The following is a 20,163-nucleotide window of genomic DNA, read 5'->3' as shown; positions in this document are numbered from 1 at the left end:
GTGCCAAGTGTTTCTCGTTGAAATGAGTATCACAGTCATGAACAACATCTCGTTCCTCCACCTCCATCAACACCATGCCCTCCATATAGTTTTCCACTTTGTCCTAGTGTCCTCAACTTTGGCAGCTTTCATTGCATCCTTGAGCACCTGTTGGCATTCCCCAATCCATTCCACTTTCTCCTTCTGATCTTCATCTTCATCAAGCAAAGGAGGGATGTCATTTGATCCACCACCAAGGAAATCGGTACCCTCAGATCTCAGAGCCTTCAGATATTTTTTATGATTTTTTATCAATTGTTCACAATTTTGCACAGCCTTAGGGTTTGCTTCATCTTTGCCCTGAATCTCTTTAAGTCGTTCATGCAATCACTCATCCAATCTCTCGTGCTCCTCAATGATAGTCTCATTCTTAAAGTACATTTTCTATTATTTATCCATCCATACCATTAAATTTGTGAAACTCTTTTGTATGAGTACAAATAGAGTTTCATTCTTGACATTTGTCAACTGGGCTTGGAGCTGAAGGTTCTCTTCTTTCAATTTGCCAGCTTTGGTTTGAGGTTGTGAGCTTTCACCTTGTGTCAATAGTTTTTGTGACTTTTTGTTTCAACATTTCTCTCAAATGATCAATCTCTTTATTTAGTCTAATGTTCTCAAGTTTGGTAGACTCGTTTTCTCTTAGCATCAATTGAATCTATGCTTTATTCAATTTGGCAATATTCACTCCTAAATCAACTATAACTACGAAATTTGTTTCTCCAACCTTAAGAGTCATTATGTGCCCAAAGGCCTTCTGTGTATCAATCATCATGGGTCTTTTTTGTGTAGGATATAAAGACCAAATCAACATAGAGTGCTCATCTAGGTTGTACACATACCCCATGTACTCTTGGGTCACACCTTCTGGAGACAACTTATGTTCTGCATCAATATCATGGAGAATACTATCACTAGTAAAAAAACAACAATATATTATTTAAAGAACTACCAAAAAATATACATAAATGACTTAATTTGATCACGTGACCACTAGTAATTTATTGTCAATCATAAATCAATTTGATCACATGACCATTGGTTGTTTTGATTGATCGATGTGGTCATTGATTTGGTCATTGATTTAGTCATATATTTATTCACTAATTTAGTCATATATGTAATCACTAATTTAGTCATTGATTGTTGTTATCTGGTCATTTATTTAATCATGATACTCACTAATTTAGCCATATATTTAATCATTAATTTAATCATTGATTGTTGTTATCTGGTCATTTATTTAATCATGTTTGTGATTTATTTAATCATATATTTAGTCATATATTTATTCATTGATCTAGTCATTGATTGTTAACTGATCATTTATTTAGTCATATATTTAGTCATATATTTAGTCATTACTATAGCCATATATTTAGTCATTAATTTAGTTATTTATTGTTGTTAAGTGGTCATTTATTTAGTCATTGTAATCATTAATTCTCGTCAATTGGTAGTATATTTAGTCATTTTTATTCACTGATTTACATTCATTGGTAGTATATAGTCACTGGTTTATTCATTGACTTCCGTCCATTGATTAAAATTATAGAACAAAGAGAAAAACAATAATAGTAGATGAAAGCATATTCATTTTCAATATATATCCATGAATACTCAGTACATTTCTGAACTGTATATCAAATGCAGATTTTATTCTAGCTTGACAAAATACAATCAAAACCAAATCTTTAATAAAGTCTACAACATATTGTTGTGATTTTGTTACAGCACCTTAACTGCCCAATGACATGGACAAAAAACTGCAGAAAGACTTTGCATGCACAATTTGCTTTATTTGAGGGAATATACAAAGCAAAGATAACTGAAAACTAACATCTTATTTATCCAATGTAAGACTGAAATAACTTATGATGCTTTATTTGACTTTAACTAATGCAAATCAAGACTGTGTCTAAACAAACTAATTGAAGGTATTCGTTGTATGATATATGATAATCCAAGGTGAACTATTGTAACTAACAGAAGACTAACTAAAGATAATATAATAACTGTAGACTATGACAGTGATTAACAGTTCTTTGCTTGTCCTGCAACTGCATGTTATTTCAGGTTGTTTCTATCCATGTCCTTTTCCTTTATGTCCTCTTTCTAGAAGGCACTACTCTACTTGTGGGTGTGGATTGCTCATCATATTGAACACCCTCCTCATCATTTTTGTCTCCCATTTGTTGAAATTCAATATGATTTCCAACCGAGGTTCAGGAATAACAATTGAATCATTGTGTGCAACAAACAATTCATCATGTAAATGTATCTCCTCCTCATGCTCACTACCAAAGGCTTCACTTGATGAGTTTCATTGTTGGGCTTCCTATACACCACACAATTTAACTTGTTAAAATAACATAATACCTCCAAGTAAATTATCATATAAGTTATAAAATATTATAAACAACTTACCTCATATTCATGACCAGTGATTAATTTATCCCCTCGATCTATCATATGTTGTCGAAAGCCTTGGGAACCATGTAGTAAAGCATATTTGAGGTCCTCCTCTGAAGCTTCATATTGAAATTGATGAACCTACATTAACAAAGACAACCAAATTTATAAGGTATAATGACTCATAAGATACAATTAACTCACAACTTTGTCATGATTATTTTTCCTGAAATAGAAAATATAATGAATGAAAATATTCACTTACCATGCCACCACGAATGCTATTATATCCACCTGATCCTAATTTATGGGATCTAATTCTTGACACCCGAGCTTGGGTGCAATATTGTCTTATCACAGTGGCATGATAGCATGTTTAAAAATGATTTTATGAAGCTTAGATCATATATCTTTGATTTTGATAGTGGTATAGCCACAAGGAGTAGCCAAAAAAAATATAAGAGGTTCTTTATCACTGTCAACATAAGACAAGATGTAGTAAAAGAGAAGAACTTTCAAAGGGTATATGCAAAGATTATGTGAATAGTAACCCAATAACAATAAAAACAACAATCAAAGTTAGCACAGTCTCCTTGGAGCCAAGATTTATAAATATGAATAAAGATTGTAGAGCTTATGCAACATTGTGAGGGATAAGTATATACAACAGTGATAAAACCTTGGACAACATAAAGAGCATTCTAATCTCACAATCAAAAGAGACAGTCCAAGTGTTTGGAGATAATAGCTTATGAATCTATGATAACAAAGACAGTGTAGAAGGTCTTATAAGGATTATTGGAAAACCAAAGAGCAGATGTAAAGATACCATGTATCATGATAATGACCATAATAATCCAAAGATGGATAGGGTAGTGACTAGATAAAGTAATAGTCATATATGATAATAACAATGTTGATAGATTACTTCAAAGTTTGAGCATAGAATATGTAATGCCCCGCCAGGAAACCCCGAAGGGATTAAGCCATAACACAAGAATAGAGTGCAATAATTTTTTATTTTTTTAAAGTTACACCACATTAAGATACAACAAGATATCAAAGATTCAGATTACATAGCGGAAGACATCAACTAACACCTAAAGAGTTTCCCAACGAGATTACTTAAATTTCACAATTCATTTAACTCACACAATTAATCCAATAAGCTGATAATCTAACAATGAGATAATTCTTAATCAGGATAATTTCTTTCAAATGATGGAAATATAATTCACAGGCAATGATTCATCCATTAAGATCCATTTATAATCTTCATTCAAGCTTCTCATTTAAAATTACAAACCATACATCTAACATTCTAATACACTAGGATTTCATCATAACGTAAGAGATCTTTCCAAGCATATTTAAATTCCTTAACAACAACTGAGCATAATTCATTACTCTAAGTTACATTCTTTCATACTCCAATTCATTGCATTTAAAAAGACGATTACATACATGCACCTACGATAAATATCATCTAAACCACTAAGGCATTCGATCAACAAGACATTCAAGAAAGAACTGAATATAAGCATTTAAAGTTAATTCCATTTATCCACTTAACCATTCTAACATAAGTTAATCATACATGAAAAAGCTGAATAAAGGAAACATAAGAGAATACATCACATGACACCATAATGATCTCGGAGTTCACCCCTAAAGGGCTACATCTCCGGGTCTGCGCAACTGCAAGACCCCTCTGATAATTAATAAAGTTAAGAATACAAGAGGTTACACCAAGTATTATCCAGCCATCAAGGCGAAACATAAACAATATACAAACGACCACATTGGTCCATTAATACATAAACGATCCCTGAAAGAACAGGATCTAGCTGAACATAATCAAGCTAATACAAGAGTCCAGGAGAGCATCCATAAAACTGAGCCATCACCACCCAAGGTCTAACATGAAACCGACACTCACAAGGGCCGAGACAAAGGACGACTCACAAAGGTACTCCTAACAGGACAAAACGACAACACACAAGCGAACGTAGGGACAAGTGTCATCACACAACCTGGTATGGATACCATGGCAAGTCTTCATAGGTCCCGGTCCCATACACTGGGTTACCCTGGCAACCTAATCCGAACTTCCGGCCCATCCAAGTCTCATGTGGACCCACACATCCTCTCGTGATGACAAGGATGATGGTTTGCCATTTCAGGCCTTCCCACAGCATGTCGAGTCTATGATAGCACTCATCCCATGTGTGAGGCACATTATCTTATTTAGAGATTACATTCTAATCTACTTAGGTTATCACTTATTAGACTCACTTTCGACGGGTTACCCAGCAGCCACTTTGGGCGCGGCCCCCAATCGAAAGCCACTTTCCCATACGACACTAGACTATACTCGGACGAACTCAAAACCAAGGAATGCACATGGTCAGACGAACGAAGTTCAAGAAGAGAGAAACAATCATCTGGTCAAACACGACTCATAGATGCACACTTACTAACGGTACTCTAACTAGAGACCTGACAAACTAAGGTCAACCATGAATCATCATTCGACTCACACAAAGAGGATTTGATCAAAACGACACTACCACAATACAACAGTCAACTCGGAATCGAGGACTGAAACAGGTACCCCAAATCATTTCATACGACAGGGTCCTACCAAACAAAGCAAAACTTGCCATTTCATAAGCAAAAGCGAATACAGCAATTAAACTCGCAAAGGCAATAAACAGAAAAGACAATATCTTCTCAAATTGATTTAAACATTAAAATCGATCAAGTTTTCTACAAGATCTATACCAGATTTCAGTTATCTACCTCAACTAGGGATAAGTTGTTCTTGGTTTTCTAACTCTTGAAGGTTCAAAGCATCGAACAGACATATAAAGCCATAAAGAGTTTTTTAAACCAAATTCATATTAATAAAATTCAGGCAACCATTAATCATCTAAAATAAGATATTTAATCTCCAATCAACACGTCATAGACATACCGGTTCAAAACCGTCCTCTACAGTTTCATATTTTTCAAACCCAGATGCATAATACGGATCACGGAAATATAATTATAAAAAGGGAATCCAAAATTAACTGTTAATTAAAGAGTATATTTATTATTCCACGATAAATGAAATATACACAATTAACGACTAAAAGTGCACAATAACTCAGTTAATTATTAGTCAATATATAATTATTAATCTTTATTAATAAAATATATTCTACTAATAATTAATGCATTGCACTAATTCCAAATTAAAAATCGATTAGTTTATACATATATATAAATTAATTTCCATTAATATTATATATATATATATATATAAAATAATAATTAATTGAAACTTTATTTTAAACCACAATACTTTTAATTTAATAAATTTATTTATTAATTTATTTATTTTTTCTTAACTAAAAAAAATAATTAAAAAAAAGCAAATTTAAAAGAAAGAGGGGGGGGTTTCCACGTGGACCCCACGTGGTCCCCCAAGGGAAGCCCACGCAGCCCCCAAAGGGAAAGCGCTGCTTCCCCAAGGGAGCACGCAGCTTTCCCTTAAGGGAGAGCTGCTGTTCCCAAAGGGAAGCACGCAGCTCCCTTGGGTGCGCAACTCCCAAATAACTATAAAATTTTCTTTTTTTTTTTTTACAACAACATATATAAAATGCATTAAATATTCAAGATCAGACATTTAATCGAATTTACTCCCAATTTAAAACAGCAATTCATTAACAACGAAAATCGCATAACGAATTCTCAATCAATTTAATCCATTAATCATCAATGCACAAACGCATAAATAATCAAAATAATTACTAAGGAATAAATAATCGATTAACCAAACACACCAGGCACGCAAATCGAGAAAGCCAACCAACAGACGACTCGCAAACCCAAACAAGAAGGGGATAACCGACGACGACTGGCGATACTCACTTGAGCACGACTAAGGTCAACTAGGGTCTTACGACCACCTAATCCAACTCTAAGGATTAAAAAGGGTACACTCAAACCTGCAATCCAGGTGAAGACGAGCCTCGCACTCATGCGGCATTGTACCTGAATTTTCCTGCAACCAAGAGTCATACATGCATACATATATAAAATTTAATGAAAGCGTTAGCCCGATATCAATACCACGAATTAGGTACACTAACAGCTTGCATACAACTAGTGTGAAAACCACATCAATAGCTATGCGTTAAATCAAACATCTGACTATAAAATTAAATTACGATAAACTAACCAAGATTAAACCAAGATTAGAGATTGATTAGGGCAGGGGTACTACAGAATACATACAAAGTTGCCATATGAAGTTTGCAGTCAAGGTCAAAATAACAATGACCTACCCACTGTCAAAAGCAGAGAAAAAACAGCCATAAAAAGATGTAAAACATTAAAGCTGTAATCCCTTTGAAATGAATATCAGTCCGAGGCAGGGGTTTGTATCAGTCATAAGCCACAACATATGGACAGTGTATAAAGTCTAAGCCATAGAGAATAATTGAAGTGAAAGTTCAGTATTTGTACGGTTGAAAGATCAGCTATCTAAGTGTCTCAGTTTACAACCCTTGATCATACCTAACCCATACCTAATATTTTTTACAAAGACTTTTATTAGACTCTTATGGCATTTTGGTAAGGTAACTTCACTGGAAAGTGCAAACACAGTCGGAACAGTCCTATTTTGGGGACCCATATGGGCACACTTTTAAAACTTGTTTCTATTCGATGTAGCCCTTGAAATATAGTTTTTAACTCAATTTGAATTTTTCAATTTGAATATCAAACAAAAAGGTTGTGGGTGAAATACCCACGAGGTGTCATGTAGGAAAATAAAGGGCAACCAAGACAGAGTTGGGACAGTTAGTTTTTGGGATACTTAATGGGTGAATTTTGAAAACCTATTTGCATAATTATGTTCTTCTATGAATCTAGTTTCCAACACAATTGGAATCACTTCATTTCGACATCGTATGAAAAAACTAGGTCCAAAATACTAACTACTTATCCTAAATCTAGACTATTGAAACTCACATTTCCTAGTTGTTCATTGTCATATTTTACCAGTCAATTATTATTTTCTTAAAAACATGTTTCCATTGGAGATACACCATTGAATCTACTTTCATCTCCAATTTGAACCATATTGATCTGTCATTAAACAAAAAAGTTGAACTCATTTTAGTAACTGTTGGTCTAGGCAAGACTTCAAAAATATCACTAGCATGCAGGTTGTTCCTTAGAATATTTGATATATCATTTTAAGGAATTTTCAAAAATTGTTTATATTGGAGATAGCCCTTTGAATATACTTTCATATGGATTTTGAATAACTTAAATCAGGCTTAAAACAAATATTTTATTGATCGGGTAGTCTAGGATGGCCACCACTTCTTAGCAAGTACAAAGTGAATTTAGTTTTGATCATTTGTCCTTGGATTTGTTTCATGATGAGAAGACAAAGGGATTGTGATTGTTTTGAAAGGGCTTGTTATTTTATTAAAGAGAAGAACTTGAGAGATTCATAGTGCCATGAAAGACAGTATAGGGCACAAGCATTCAAGACCAATGCAACAATTCAAAGAACAAAAGAACACAATACAATCCTAGGCTCCTTCATTGTTTTTAGCTAGATACCATTGAGTGACAAATAAAACTAAAGGATGGACCTTGAAGAAAGTCAAGCTTAAAAATCCTATCAAAGTCATTAAAAGCAAGTACTGTGAACATATACAGAGCAACAAATTTATTAAAGAGCAGTAAGAGGATTGATACAATCGTCCATAAATGGGTAGTGGTGGTCAAAAGCCAGAGTAGTAGATACTCCATAAATGGACAGTGGTAGATAACAACTCTATAACAAAGATCCTTTGAAGAAGGTAAATATACTATGTTGCAATTTGTGTGTGAGTAGAAGACAATGATACACAAAACTTATACAAAATCAAAAGACAATAATAAAGGACCCTCAAAGCCACAAAGAAAGGTTATCTCAAAGAAAAAACAACCATAATAGAGGCTAGGAAAAGAATAAAAATGCCTTGACAGTCATAGCACTAAGAAATAGTCAAGATGTCAGAAGCAAATCAAGGACAGAGACAGAGGTAAATAAAGGACATTCAACAAAGTATTAAAGTGCAATCATGACAATATTGTAAACAAGATCACATGTCAAAGCCACAAGGAGGCAGTCACAAAGGTATATGCCTAAACCCCTTTGTTATGCCATCCCATTATTGATTGTGGTTCTTATACTGTTGGATTGTGCATTTCTCATTGTATTTGAAGAGGATGCTATAAGCTTTATAACAGAGAATAGTTTTTTTTGTCTTTGAGATATAACCTTCATTCTTCTGTTATATTCATACATGCATACACATATGTGGCTTAACCCCCTGAAAGTGGGCATACAATTTCAAGAATAATCCCTTGTATAAATTAAGGAGCAGAACATAGGGAAGACTTGAGGCAAATTTTGTCTTAGAAGCAGCCTTGACATCAATCACAAAGACCACAAGGCCAAATCAGAACAATATGACAGTGGTTGGATCAAATTCATAGTGTATAAGATAGTCTGAAGGTAAAAGTAATCACAGATGATAGTGGGATATTAAAAAAGACAGTTATATCAAGGGATCTCAAACCTTCAAAATACAAAAGATACAGTCATAAAGTGTCATTATGCAGTGAGCAACCCTTAGTGCAGTATTTTGGGTCAATATTGAGATAGGAGATTAAGTTTAATATGGAGCAAAGAGCATCTAATGATCAAAACATAAGAGCCCAATTATAGTCATGGTGAATGAGGTCATGGCATGACATCCTCATGGGGTCAAATGCAGTGGTAGAAGACACTCAAAAGGCTAGAACAATATTAAAAGATAAGAAGATCAAAGCCAAAATACCTAGTAGCCCCATAGAAGCAGTAAAGGTCACGATGCCTAAAAGAAAGCAGTGACATCCATATAATGGGCATCCATCATGAATACAATGGTCAAAATGTGACAGTACTCAGTCATAAAGCATGAGATAGCAGTCCTTGACAACCCTGAAGAAGCCATGGATCCTTTAGGGTAGTTAAAGAAGAAAGAGTCACTGTCATAGTACCTTTCTCAAGGACAAAAGACAGGGTCTCTAGTAGCAACCTCAATAGACTGAGAGAAGATAAAGGTCTCAGACAGAGATCAATAACAGTCAAAGAAAAAGGTTCCTATCCAAGGTCTTAATAGAAGTGTGCCTGCATTTTCTCATGCCTAGGCACAATTCTCTTTACTTGGCTGGAATTTTTTAAATATGCAAAGATTCTCAAAAGTGTGCTACCAGTTTTAATTTTTGAGTCTTAAAGATATTTAATTTCCAGTTTATCTTTTATTTTTTCAAATATAAATTATTAATTGATTTTAGAATTTAAATCTTCTAGAAATGTCAATTAATAATAATTTTAATTTTAAAATATCACGTACTAATTAATAAATATTTTTTAAATTATTAATTATAAATAACAAGCAAGCCACTATAATTTGACAAGACCAAATTTTTGGACTTTAACACAACTTATGATTTGACCAAAACTATTTTTGAGTTAACTTTGAAATGCAAAAGATTGATTTTTAATGACAAAGGAGTTTCATGTGACACAATCAAGTTCAAAATTTACATAAGCTAATTCCTTTATTGCAAAACCCCATCGAGAATCTTGTAGAGTGTGCATAAATGTTAATTCTTGTTCAAAGCTTTAGGTTTAGGAGTACTTTTAAATCTCAAAAAGATTTACCTACTAGTCCAAAGAGACATTTTCCTCATGTGTTCTCTTCTATGTTGTGTCCCTTCAAGCCTCTTCTTTGCTGGATTAGTTTAGTGTACCTCTCTCCTAGGGATTTCTCATTCTGGATAAGCATACCCTTCCCAAGGCATCCTTGCTATGCTACCAATGTTGGAAGAATGAATGCATAGAGTTTGAGGGGATTCGATGGCACACACTTTAAAGTGTATATATCTGTATTTACTATTTATTATCGTATGGGAAAGTTACATTGGTCATTGTAACTTACATTCTAAGTTACTTTTTAGATATAACAAATGTGGCGTTCTTACATCATTAATATAGATGAAAATTCCTAGTTAATATAACATAGGCTAGCATTACATTATATCTAATATCGATAGACCTACATAGCATCAAGTTTGATCTTGCTTTATTAAAATACTTCACATTGGAGCTTAAAATTCAATGTTAACCTGTAGTGTATTGCCATGTTACAAATGTAAAGATCTGAATGAATATAGTATTTACAACTTACCTCAGGCATTTTTGTTAAGTGTATAGATGTGTAATTTCTCACATCATCAAGTCCATAGGACCCAAGAGCACCTTTGTCAGGAACCTAGACGATATTTAGCAAACAAAATATTACAACTTCAAGTATTTCAAAAGAATAAAAAAATAAATCTGAGAAAACTATAATACCTCTATCGTCAATCGGTGTGGCTGGCAAGCTTCATCCCCAGCATAGAAGCATGTTGTATATGGTGGTAAAATATTTTCAAACTTATCACACTTCTGTTGATAAAATCTCAATCTCTAGATAATAGAAAATCAGTGTTAGTTTTCTTAGTTTCTATTACAGATGGTTGCTACCAATTTTTATTGTTTATACTTCATGATAAACTAAAATTATCTCTTTATCACTATGTTTCAAAATATTTAAAATTAAAATGAAAACACAAATCTGTTACACGACCCTTGCATCCTTAAAGGCATCATTCTGCAAATGATGTAATGTGGGTAAATAAGTAAACAAACATATGTTAGATAATTGGTTAACCCCAAAGACACTAAGAGGGGGGGTGAATCAGTGTCTGATCGGTTTATGAAAGATATAAATTTATTTACAATTCTGTAACTGAGATTAATATACCGATAAACAAATAATAATGCAGTAAAGAGAAATAAAGGAATCAACATCAATGCACACCATAACACAAATATTTTGGTGAGGAAACCCGGTAAGGGAAAAACCTTGGTGGGATTTGTGATCCACAATATTTACTCACTGGCCATATGAATAAATATTACTTAGTACAAAAAGGGGCCTGCACATGCAAGAAGGCCAACTGCCTAGAGTTCACTGCTCAACAACAAAAATGGAGTCACACTGGTGTAAACATAAAATGAACTCTTACAACTTGCATCAAAATGCTGGATGAGTTCGCTGTTATGCTCTGTCTGATACTAGTTCTGCCTCTACCAAAAACCCTAGCTGGTATGCTGTCAAATGATTCTGCTTATACAGATTAGTCTTCGCTCTGCTCTGCTTCTTATTCACTCCAAAATAAACACATCAAAATGCATATACAACTATTCGCTATCATATCCTATCTTATCTCATATTACTGCTTTCATACCTTTCAAATGACCTACAAGAGCTCATAAATGTATGAGTCTTTACAATACAACATGTCGGCCATACAATTATAATCACTTTACAATTTATTTCGCATAAACAATACTATTGCCAAGTCGGCCTGGAATGCCGATACAATCTTCTACCGGTGTAAACTGGATGCCGGTGTGAATAAGCCTTGTTGTATCTGCCAGTGCCGGTAGGTGAAGTCTATGGCCGGTTGAACCTGTGGAACCTTGTTGCCATCAATGACAACATCCACCATTCTCATCTGAGTGTATAATGCCAACAATCTCCCCCTTTGGCATTGATGGCAACACTCATGAGAAAAATCAAAACTGTGAATCCAAAATGGTGAGTGTTCCCCTTGAGAAAATGATGTGTTCACTGTACATTTTTCTCACTATACGACTCCCCCTTTGACATCAATGACAAAGGATGTCAAAAAAATTCAAAAATTCAAAAATTTACTTAGTACCCTGAAGTCGGTTGTGTACAACTTGAAAAATATCTGTCAGAACTAAGTTCAGACCCTGCATGAACTTCGTATTGTCAATGATTAATGTTTCTGTTTGCCTGATCATCCCGGTAAGATAGTGCATTTGATGTTCCGGTGATCTATCTCCTTGAATTGTAGCCGTTGATAGTGCATTCCAGTGAGTGATTAGATTGTCCAGTCTTGGACCAAGCTTATTCTTCAACTCCCTCGTTTTCATTTTTCAGTCTTGCCTTTTCTTTTTCAAGATTTTCAATCTTTTCCTCATATATAGCCATCATGACTGATGTTAGTTCTGAGAAACCAATTATGTTATCCGCAATATCAACAATTTCCTTTTGAGTTTTTCTGATCTGATCATCAATATCTTCTGTTAGTTGATGTGGTTTACAAGCTTCCCAATATAATTCCTTATACTCCAAAATGGTAGAATTTAGTGCCAGTAGCAGTGTATCAATCTGCTGAGTACATTCCTTTATTGTTTTTTCAAAGAATTCTTCCTTTTCTTTATCAACTTTTTCTTGAATAGTCTTCTCATTTATCTTGTCTAATGTTTGAATGTTAGCAGAAATGAATTTAGACAATGTGTCCAATTTACCTATCGAACCAACAATATGATCTACCTTGCACTCCGGTGAAATCATCTGCAAAATCGGTAGAGATTCATCAATAGCCTTAAATGCTAAGGCATTACACTCCATTATTTTCTTTATAGAATCCAAAAGTACTTCTGTAATAGTTGTTGGTCTGAAATCCAAAGATGAAGTACTGGGAGAAGTGCTAGGTTTTGTATTATCTTTCTTCTCTTCTCCTGATTTCTTTGTCCCTTCCTCTTCCTTATTCTCATTCTTATCCTTTGCCAGTTCAGATGTTGTCTGATCTTGTGCTTTATATGTCGGTATCTCAACATCCTGCTGAGTATCAACTGCCTTGACCGGTGAGTCAGAGATCTCAACATTTACAGATTCTGATTTCTTCTCCTCAAAAATTTCTTTATCTACAGCGTTATTTGCATCATTAACAGTTATCTTATCAATATCAACATTTAAAGGAGTGTCGGTGGGCTGGTCCTTACCAATTTCTGGAATAGAGGTATCATCCATTGTAATGTTGATGCCCTGAGTGTCAACCTTCATTGTGAATAGACAACATCAATGACAACATCCACCATTCTCATCTGACTGTATAATGCCAACAATCTCCCCCTTTGGTATTGATGGCAACACTCATGAGAAAAATCAAAACTGTGAATCCAAAACAGTGAGTGCTCCCCCTGAGCAAATGATCTATTCACTGTACATTTTTCTCACTATACAACTCCCCCTTTGACGTCAATGACAAAGGATGTCAAAAAAATTCAAAAATTCAAAAATTTACTTAGAACCCTGAAGCCGGTTGTGTACAACTTGAAAAATATATGTCAGAACTAAGTTCAAACCCTGCATGAACTTCGTACTGTCGGTGATTAATGTTTCTATTTGCTTGATCATCCCGGTAAGATAGTGCATTTTATGTTCCGGTGATCTATCTCCTTGAATTGTAGCCGTTGATAGTGCATTCCGGTGAGTGATTAGATTGTCCAGTCTTGGACCAAGCTTATTCTTCAGCTCCCTAGTTTTCATTTTCAGTCTTGCCTTTTCTTTTTTAAGATTTTCAATCTTTTCCTCATATATAGCCATCTCATGTTCTATAATTGATGTTAGTTCCGAGGAACCAATTATGTTATCCACAATATCAACAATTTCCTTTTGAGTTTTTCTGATCTAATCATCAATATCTTTTGTTAGTTGATGTGGTTTACAAGCTTCCCAATATGATTCCTTATACTCCAAAATGGTAGAATTCAGTGCCGGTAGCAGTGTATCAATCTGCTGAGTACATTCCTTTATTGTTTTTCCAAAGAATTCTTCCTTTTCTTTATCAACTTTTTCTTGAATAGTCTTCTCATTTGTCTTGTCTAATGTCTAAATGTTAGCAGAAATGAATTTAGACAATGTGTCCAATTTACCTATCGAGCCAACAATATGATCTACCTTGCACTTTGGTGCAATCATCTGCAAAATCGGTAGAGATTCATCGATAGCCTTAAATGCTAAGGCATTACACTCCGTTATTTTCTTTATAGAATCCAAAAGTACTTCTATAACAGTTGTTGGTCTGAAATCCAAAGATGAAGTACTGGGAGAAGTGCTAGGTTCTGTATTATCTTTCTTCTCTTCTCCTGATTTCTTTGGCCCTTCCTCTTCCTTATTCTCATTCTTATTCTTTGCTGGTTCAGATGTTGTCTGATCTTGTGCTTTATTTGCTGGTATCTCAACATCCTGCTGACTGTCAACTGCCTTGACCGGTGAGTCAGAGATCTCAACATTTACAGATTATGATTTCTTCTCCTCAAAACTTTCTTTATCTACAACTTTATTTGCATCATCAACAGTTATCTTATCAATATCAACATTTAAAGGAGTGTCGGTGGGCTAGTCCTTACCAATTTCTGGAATAGAGGTATCATCCATTGTAATGTTGATGTCCTGAGTGTCAATCTTCATTGTGAATAGAATGTTTGACTTGGGATGAACTGCATCTGTTCCTTTTTCTTCCTCTGATGTCTTTTCTATGTGTTGATTCTACACTTCTACCTGTGCCTCTGCTGCTGTCAGTGGGGTGTTCTGAGCCGGTGGTGGTAAGTTATCTTTTATTTTCAAGTCAGGAACACTGCCAACTTTATTCTTCCCTTTATCTCCTTTTTGATATACCTTAGTACAAGATTTGTCAGCTTTTTGTTTTTGTTTTTCTTCTCTTTTCTCTTTCTCCACAAAGAAAATATCCCATTTGTCTGTTGTCTCATCTGTGATTTCCTTTATCCTGTCGGCCATGAGGTTTACTTGTCGATGACCACTTACAAAAACAGTTATGTTAGCTTCTGCTATCAATTCATCTATTTCTTGTCTAGACTTAGCTGGATGAACAGCCAACAATGCTTCAACCTTCAATTTCTTGTCTAGTTCCATGATAGACATTCTTTTTGCCTCAAGTCTTAGATATAAGTCATCGGGGAGAAAATCGATGACTTCAATAAGAACTTTCTTATATATATCTAAATACAAGATTATTCTTTCTTCAATAGTGTTCTTATCCAAATCATGAAAAGAATGATAAAACTTACTGACATTGTTGAGATTTCCATCCTGAGTTATTTCGTTAACAAGCTTTGCCGAGGAAAGTGTATCAGATTTCTTCTAAGTTACCGGTTCTTCCCCTTTTGGCCTGGGTTCGGGTTCGGGTTCTGGTTCTTGCCCGGTCTTGGTTCTCCCCGGGTTCTCCTTGGGTTCCTCCCGGGTCCTTCCCAGGTGGTTGGGTTCCCTGTGGGTCCTGCGTCATAGGACCCACAGGGAACCCGGCCACCTGGGAAGGACTCGGGTGGAACCTAGGTCGAACCCAGGAGGACCCGAGTGAACCCAAGAGGACCCGCGTGAACCCAGGCCCGTGGTTTCCAAAAAACAGGGCCACGGGTCAAAAAAACAATAAAAAAAGACTTTTTAAAATAGTTTTTTAATAATAAAACTCTAATTCGCCCCTTTATGACTTTTTAAAAAAGACTTGAAACTTGAATATTATCTTTTTTGCAAATTATGAATATGATATTAGACTTTAGTTATTAGTTAACTGATTACATTTGCGATATATGAATATTTATTGGCATTGGCAATTAATAATTATGGATTTATCATTTATCATTTATCATTTATGTATGGAAAGTCACATTGTATATTTTATTTTTATATGGATTGTATATATTGAACATATATATAATATATGGGTATATATATATGTGTACGGACGAACCCGTACTCGTACCCAAGATTTTATTTTTTTGTCGAATCCATACCCGAATCTGAACCCGAATCCGAACCCGAACCGGTAACTTAGGATTTCTTTGGTGTCGGTTGCTTATGTGTAATCTTCTTCTTTGGACCACTAGGCTCTCTCACAGCCTGTTCTTTCTTTCTAAGTGTCCTTGTCTTCTTAGGTGATGGAGCAGGTGCCGGTGAGGATTTTCTCTTCTTCCTATCCACCCTTTTAAATTTCGCAACTTTATCACTATCAATCTCGGATGAGGTAACAATAGGGGAAACATGTGTTACCGGTTGCTGGTCAGATTTTCTTTCTTTTATGCTTGCAGAAACATCACTCAACTGGTCAAGTTTCAATAATCCCTTGGTAACATCTTCGACAAATTTCGAAGCATCTTTCAATTTTTTATCCCTTTTCTTTCTTTTCTTCTGAATAGCAACCTCTTTCTCTATGGTTTCAACAGTGCCAAAAATCTTCTCAATAGGTTCCGATGGGGCATCTAGAAGTCTCTTGGCATAAGTTTCCAGAATGTTGGTGTCCTGTAATGCCCCGCCAGGAAACCCCGAAGGGATTAAGCCATAACACAAGAATAGAGTGCAAAAAAAAAATTTTTAAAGTTACAACACAAAAGATGCAACAAGATAACAAAGATTCAGATTGCATAGCGGAAGACTTCAACTAACACCTAAAGAGTTTCCCAACGAGATTACTTAAATTTCACAATTCACATAACTCACACAATTAATCCAATAAGCTAACTATCTTAATAACGAGATAATTCTTAATCAGGATAATCTTTCAAAAGAGGGAAAAATAAATCACAAGCGAAGATTCATCATTAAGATCCATTCGTAATCTTCATTCAAGCTTTTCATTTAAAATTACAAACCATACATCTAATATTCTAATACACTAGGATTTCATCATAACATAAGAGATCTTTCCAAGCATATTTAAATTCCTTAACAACAGCTGAGTATAATTCATTACTCTAAGTTACATTCTTTCATATTCCAACTTATTGCATTTCAAAGACGATTGCATACTAGCATCTACGATAAATCTCATATAAACCACCTACGCATTCGATCAACATGATATTCAAGAAGGAACTGAACATAAGCATTTATAGTTAATTCCAATTATCCACTTAACCATTCCAACATAAGTTAATCATACATGATAAAGCTGAATAAAGGAAACATAAGAGAATACATCACATAACACCATAATGATCTCGGAGTTCACCCCTAAAGGGCTACACCTCCGGGTCTGCTCAACTGCAAGACCCCTCTGATAAATAATAAAGTTAAGAATACAAGAGGTTACACTATACAATCCAGCCATCAAGGCGATACATAAACCATATACAAACGACCGCATCGGTCCATTAATACATAAACGATCCCTGAAAAGAACAGGATCTAGCTGAACATAATCAAAGCTAAACCAAAGGTCCAGAAGAGCATCCCCAACACTCAGCCATCACCACCCAAGGTCTACCATGAAACTGACACTCACAAGGGCAGAGACAAAAGGACGACTCACAAAGGTACTCCTAACAGGACAAAACAACAACACACTAGCGATCGTAGGGACAAGTGTCATCACACAACCTGGTATGGATACCATGGCAAGTCTTCATAGGTCCTGGTCCCATACACTGGGTTACCCTGGCAACCTAATCCGAGCTCCCGGCCCATCCAAGCCTCATGTGGACCCACACATCCTCTCGTGAAGACCAGGAAGATGGTTTGCCATTTCAGGCCTTCTCATAGCATGTCGAGTCTATAATAGCACTCGTCCCATGTGTGAGGCACGGTTATCTTACTTAGAGATTACATTCTAATCTACTATTAGGTTATCACTTATTAGACTCACTTTCGACGGGTTACCCAGCAGCCACTTTGGGCGCGGCCCCCAATCGAAAGCCACTTTCCCATACGACACTAGACTAAACTCAGACGAACTCAAAACCAAGGAATAGACATGGTCAGACGAACGGAGTTCAAGAAGAGAGAAACAAACATCTTGTCAAACACGACTCAAGGGTAATCACTTACTGACGGTACTCTAACTAGAGACCCGACCAACAACGGTCAACCACAATCATCATTCGACTCACACACAAGGAGGATAAGATCAAAACGACACTACCACAATACAATAGTCAACTCGGAATCGAGGACTGAAACAGGTACCCCAAGTCAATCCATACGACAGGGTCCTATTAAACAAAGCAAAACATGCCATTTCATAATTAAAGGCGAATACAGAAATTAAACTCGCAAGGCAATAATCAGAAAAGACAATATTTCCTCAAATTGATTTAATCATTACAAGACGATCAAGTTTTCTACAAGATCCAATCAGATTACAGTTATCTACCTCATCAAGGGATAAGTTGGTCTTGGTTTTCTAACTCTTGAAGGTTCAAGGCATCGAACAGACATATAAAGCCATAAAGAGTTTTTAAACCAATTCATATTAATAAATCTCAGACAACCATTAATCAACTAAAATAAGATATTTAATCTCCAACAAAACATCATAGACATACTGGTTCAAAATCAATCTCTACAGATTCGGAATTTTCAATCCCAGATGCATTATACGGATTACGGAAATAAAAATGTAGAAAGAGAATCTAAGGAAGATAATCATTCCCAAAAGCACATCGTTTCAGTTTCTAATGATCAATGGTTAATTATTCATTTCTAACCTTTCCAGATGACTTATACCCTTAAACTCTTCAAACAATATAAATCTAGGAATAAAGTACGTTTTACCTCCCAAAAGATTATCCAACATAAACATATTTTATCTTCTCAAACTACACACCATTAAAATTATGCCTTGCATAATAACTACTAAAAAAAATAATTCATCAACAAATACATTCATGACCCATTTTCATCATCAAGACTTAATTAAAAATCTTCATTAAATAATATTAAAACATTATATATTTTTTTTTCTTTTAAAAAAAAAATACATAAAAAAAAAAACATTGTTAAAAACTAATTTTAAAAAAAAAACATTTTAAAAAGGGTGCTAGGGCGGGCCCACCTCCCAATGGCAAAGGCTGGGCGCCCAAACCCTAGCTGGGGAAGGCCTAGCGCAAGCAGCGCCACGGCGGTGCCCGCAGGCGCCGCAGCGCCCTGCGGCCACCGCCGTGAGCCGCAGGCGCTGCGGTCTGCGAGCGTAAGGCACGGGAACGGGGGAGGAGAAAGGGGAGGAGCGGGGGAGAGGGGAGGCGGAGCGGGTGGAGCTCCGCTCCCCGCCTCCAATCCCCAAAACACAGTTTCATTTTTTTTTTTTTTAAAACAACAACAAAATTTGCTTATAAATTTCGGTTTAATATAAAATCCGATTTCAACGAAATTAGTTTGGCATCAAGATTCTTGATGGAATTCATCCATTCCAAAACAAAAAGGGGGTTTCAAACACCCAAAAGGAAATAAGGAATAACACCACCTCAAAAACATTTCCAGCCAAAAGAATCTGAAACCAAATAACATGAAAACATCCAAACTCCCATTTCCATTTCATACAACAACTAAACTTGAGAATTAGATCCTACCTGATCTCGCATTCCTGGCAAGATCTGACGAAGAACCCCAATCTCCAACTCCCAAATCCCTCCTTCTCCATCCAAAAAACCTCCAATTTCATCTCCAAAATCTTTTCAACCAAAAATTTTCTCCAAAATGTCAAATTTAACCTTTCAAATTTCCGAATCCAACAGAATGCAATTACGTCTATTGCGATTAAATACAAAACTTTCTTTTCAACAGCATATATAAAATGCATTTAATATTCAAAACAGTCATTTAATCGAATTTACTCCCAAATAACATAGGCAATTCATTAACAACGAAAATCGCATTACGAAAACCCGATTAACTTAATCCATAAATCTCTAATGCACAAATGCATAATTAATCAAAATAATTACTAAGGACTAAATAATCA

General features: G+C 35.3%; 1 protein-coding gene across 1 annotated transcript; it reads right to left on the bottom strand.

The window, feature by feature from the left end:
• Positions 1-1,711: 1,711 nt before the first annotated feature.
• Positions 1,712-19,872, bottom strand: LOC131060934 (uncharacterized). Its single transcript, XM_059221507.1, has 5 exons — positions 19,772-19,872; positions 10,904-11,017; positions 10,737-10,820; positions 2,464-2,589; positions 1,712-2,374 (listed from the first exon to the last, which is right to left on the bottom strand). The coding sequence occupies exons 1-5, from the start codon at positions 19,781-19,783 to the stop codon at positions 2,360-2,362; spliced, it is 351 nt and encodes a 116-aa protein (XP_059077490.1). The 5' UTR covers positions 19,784-19,872; the 3' UTR covers positions 1,712-2,359.
• Positions 19,873-20,163: the final 291 nt, after the last annotated feature.

This window comes from Cryptomeria japonica, chromosome 5, assembly GCF_030272615.1.
Source record: "Cryptomeria japonica chromosome 5, Sugi_1.0, whole genome shotgun sequence".
Classification (NCBI taxonomy): Eukaryota; Viridiplantae; Streptophyta; class Pinopsida; order Cupressales; family Cupressaceae; genus Cryptomeria; species Cryptomeria japonica.
The sequence above is the reverse complement of the archived record's forward strand: the minus strand, read 5'-3'. Positions and strand labels throughout refer to the sequence as shown.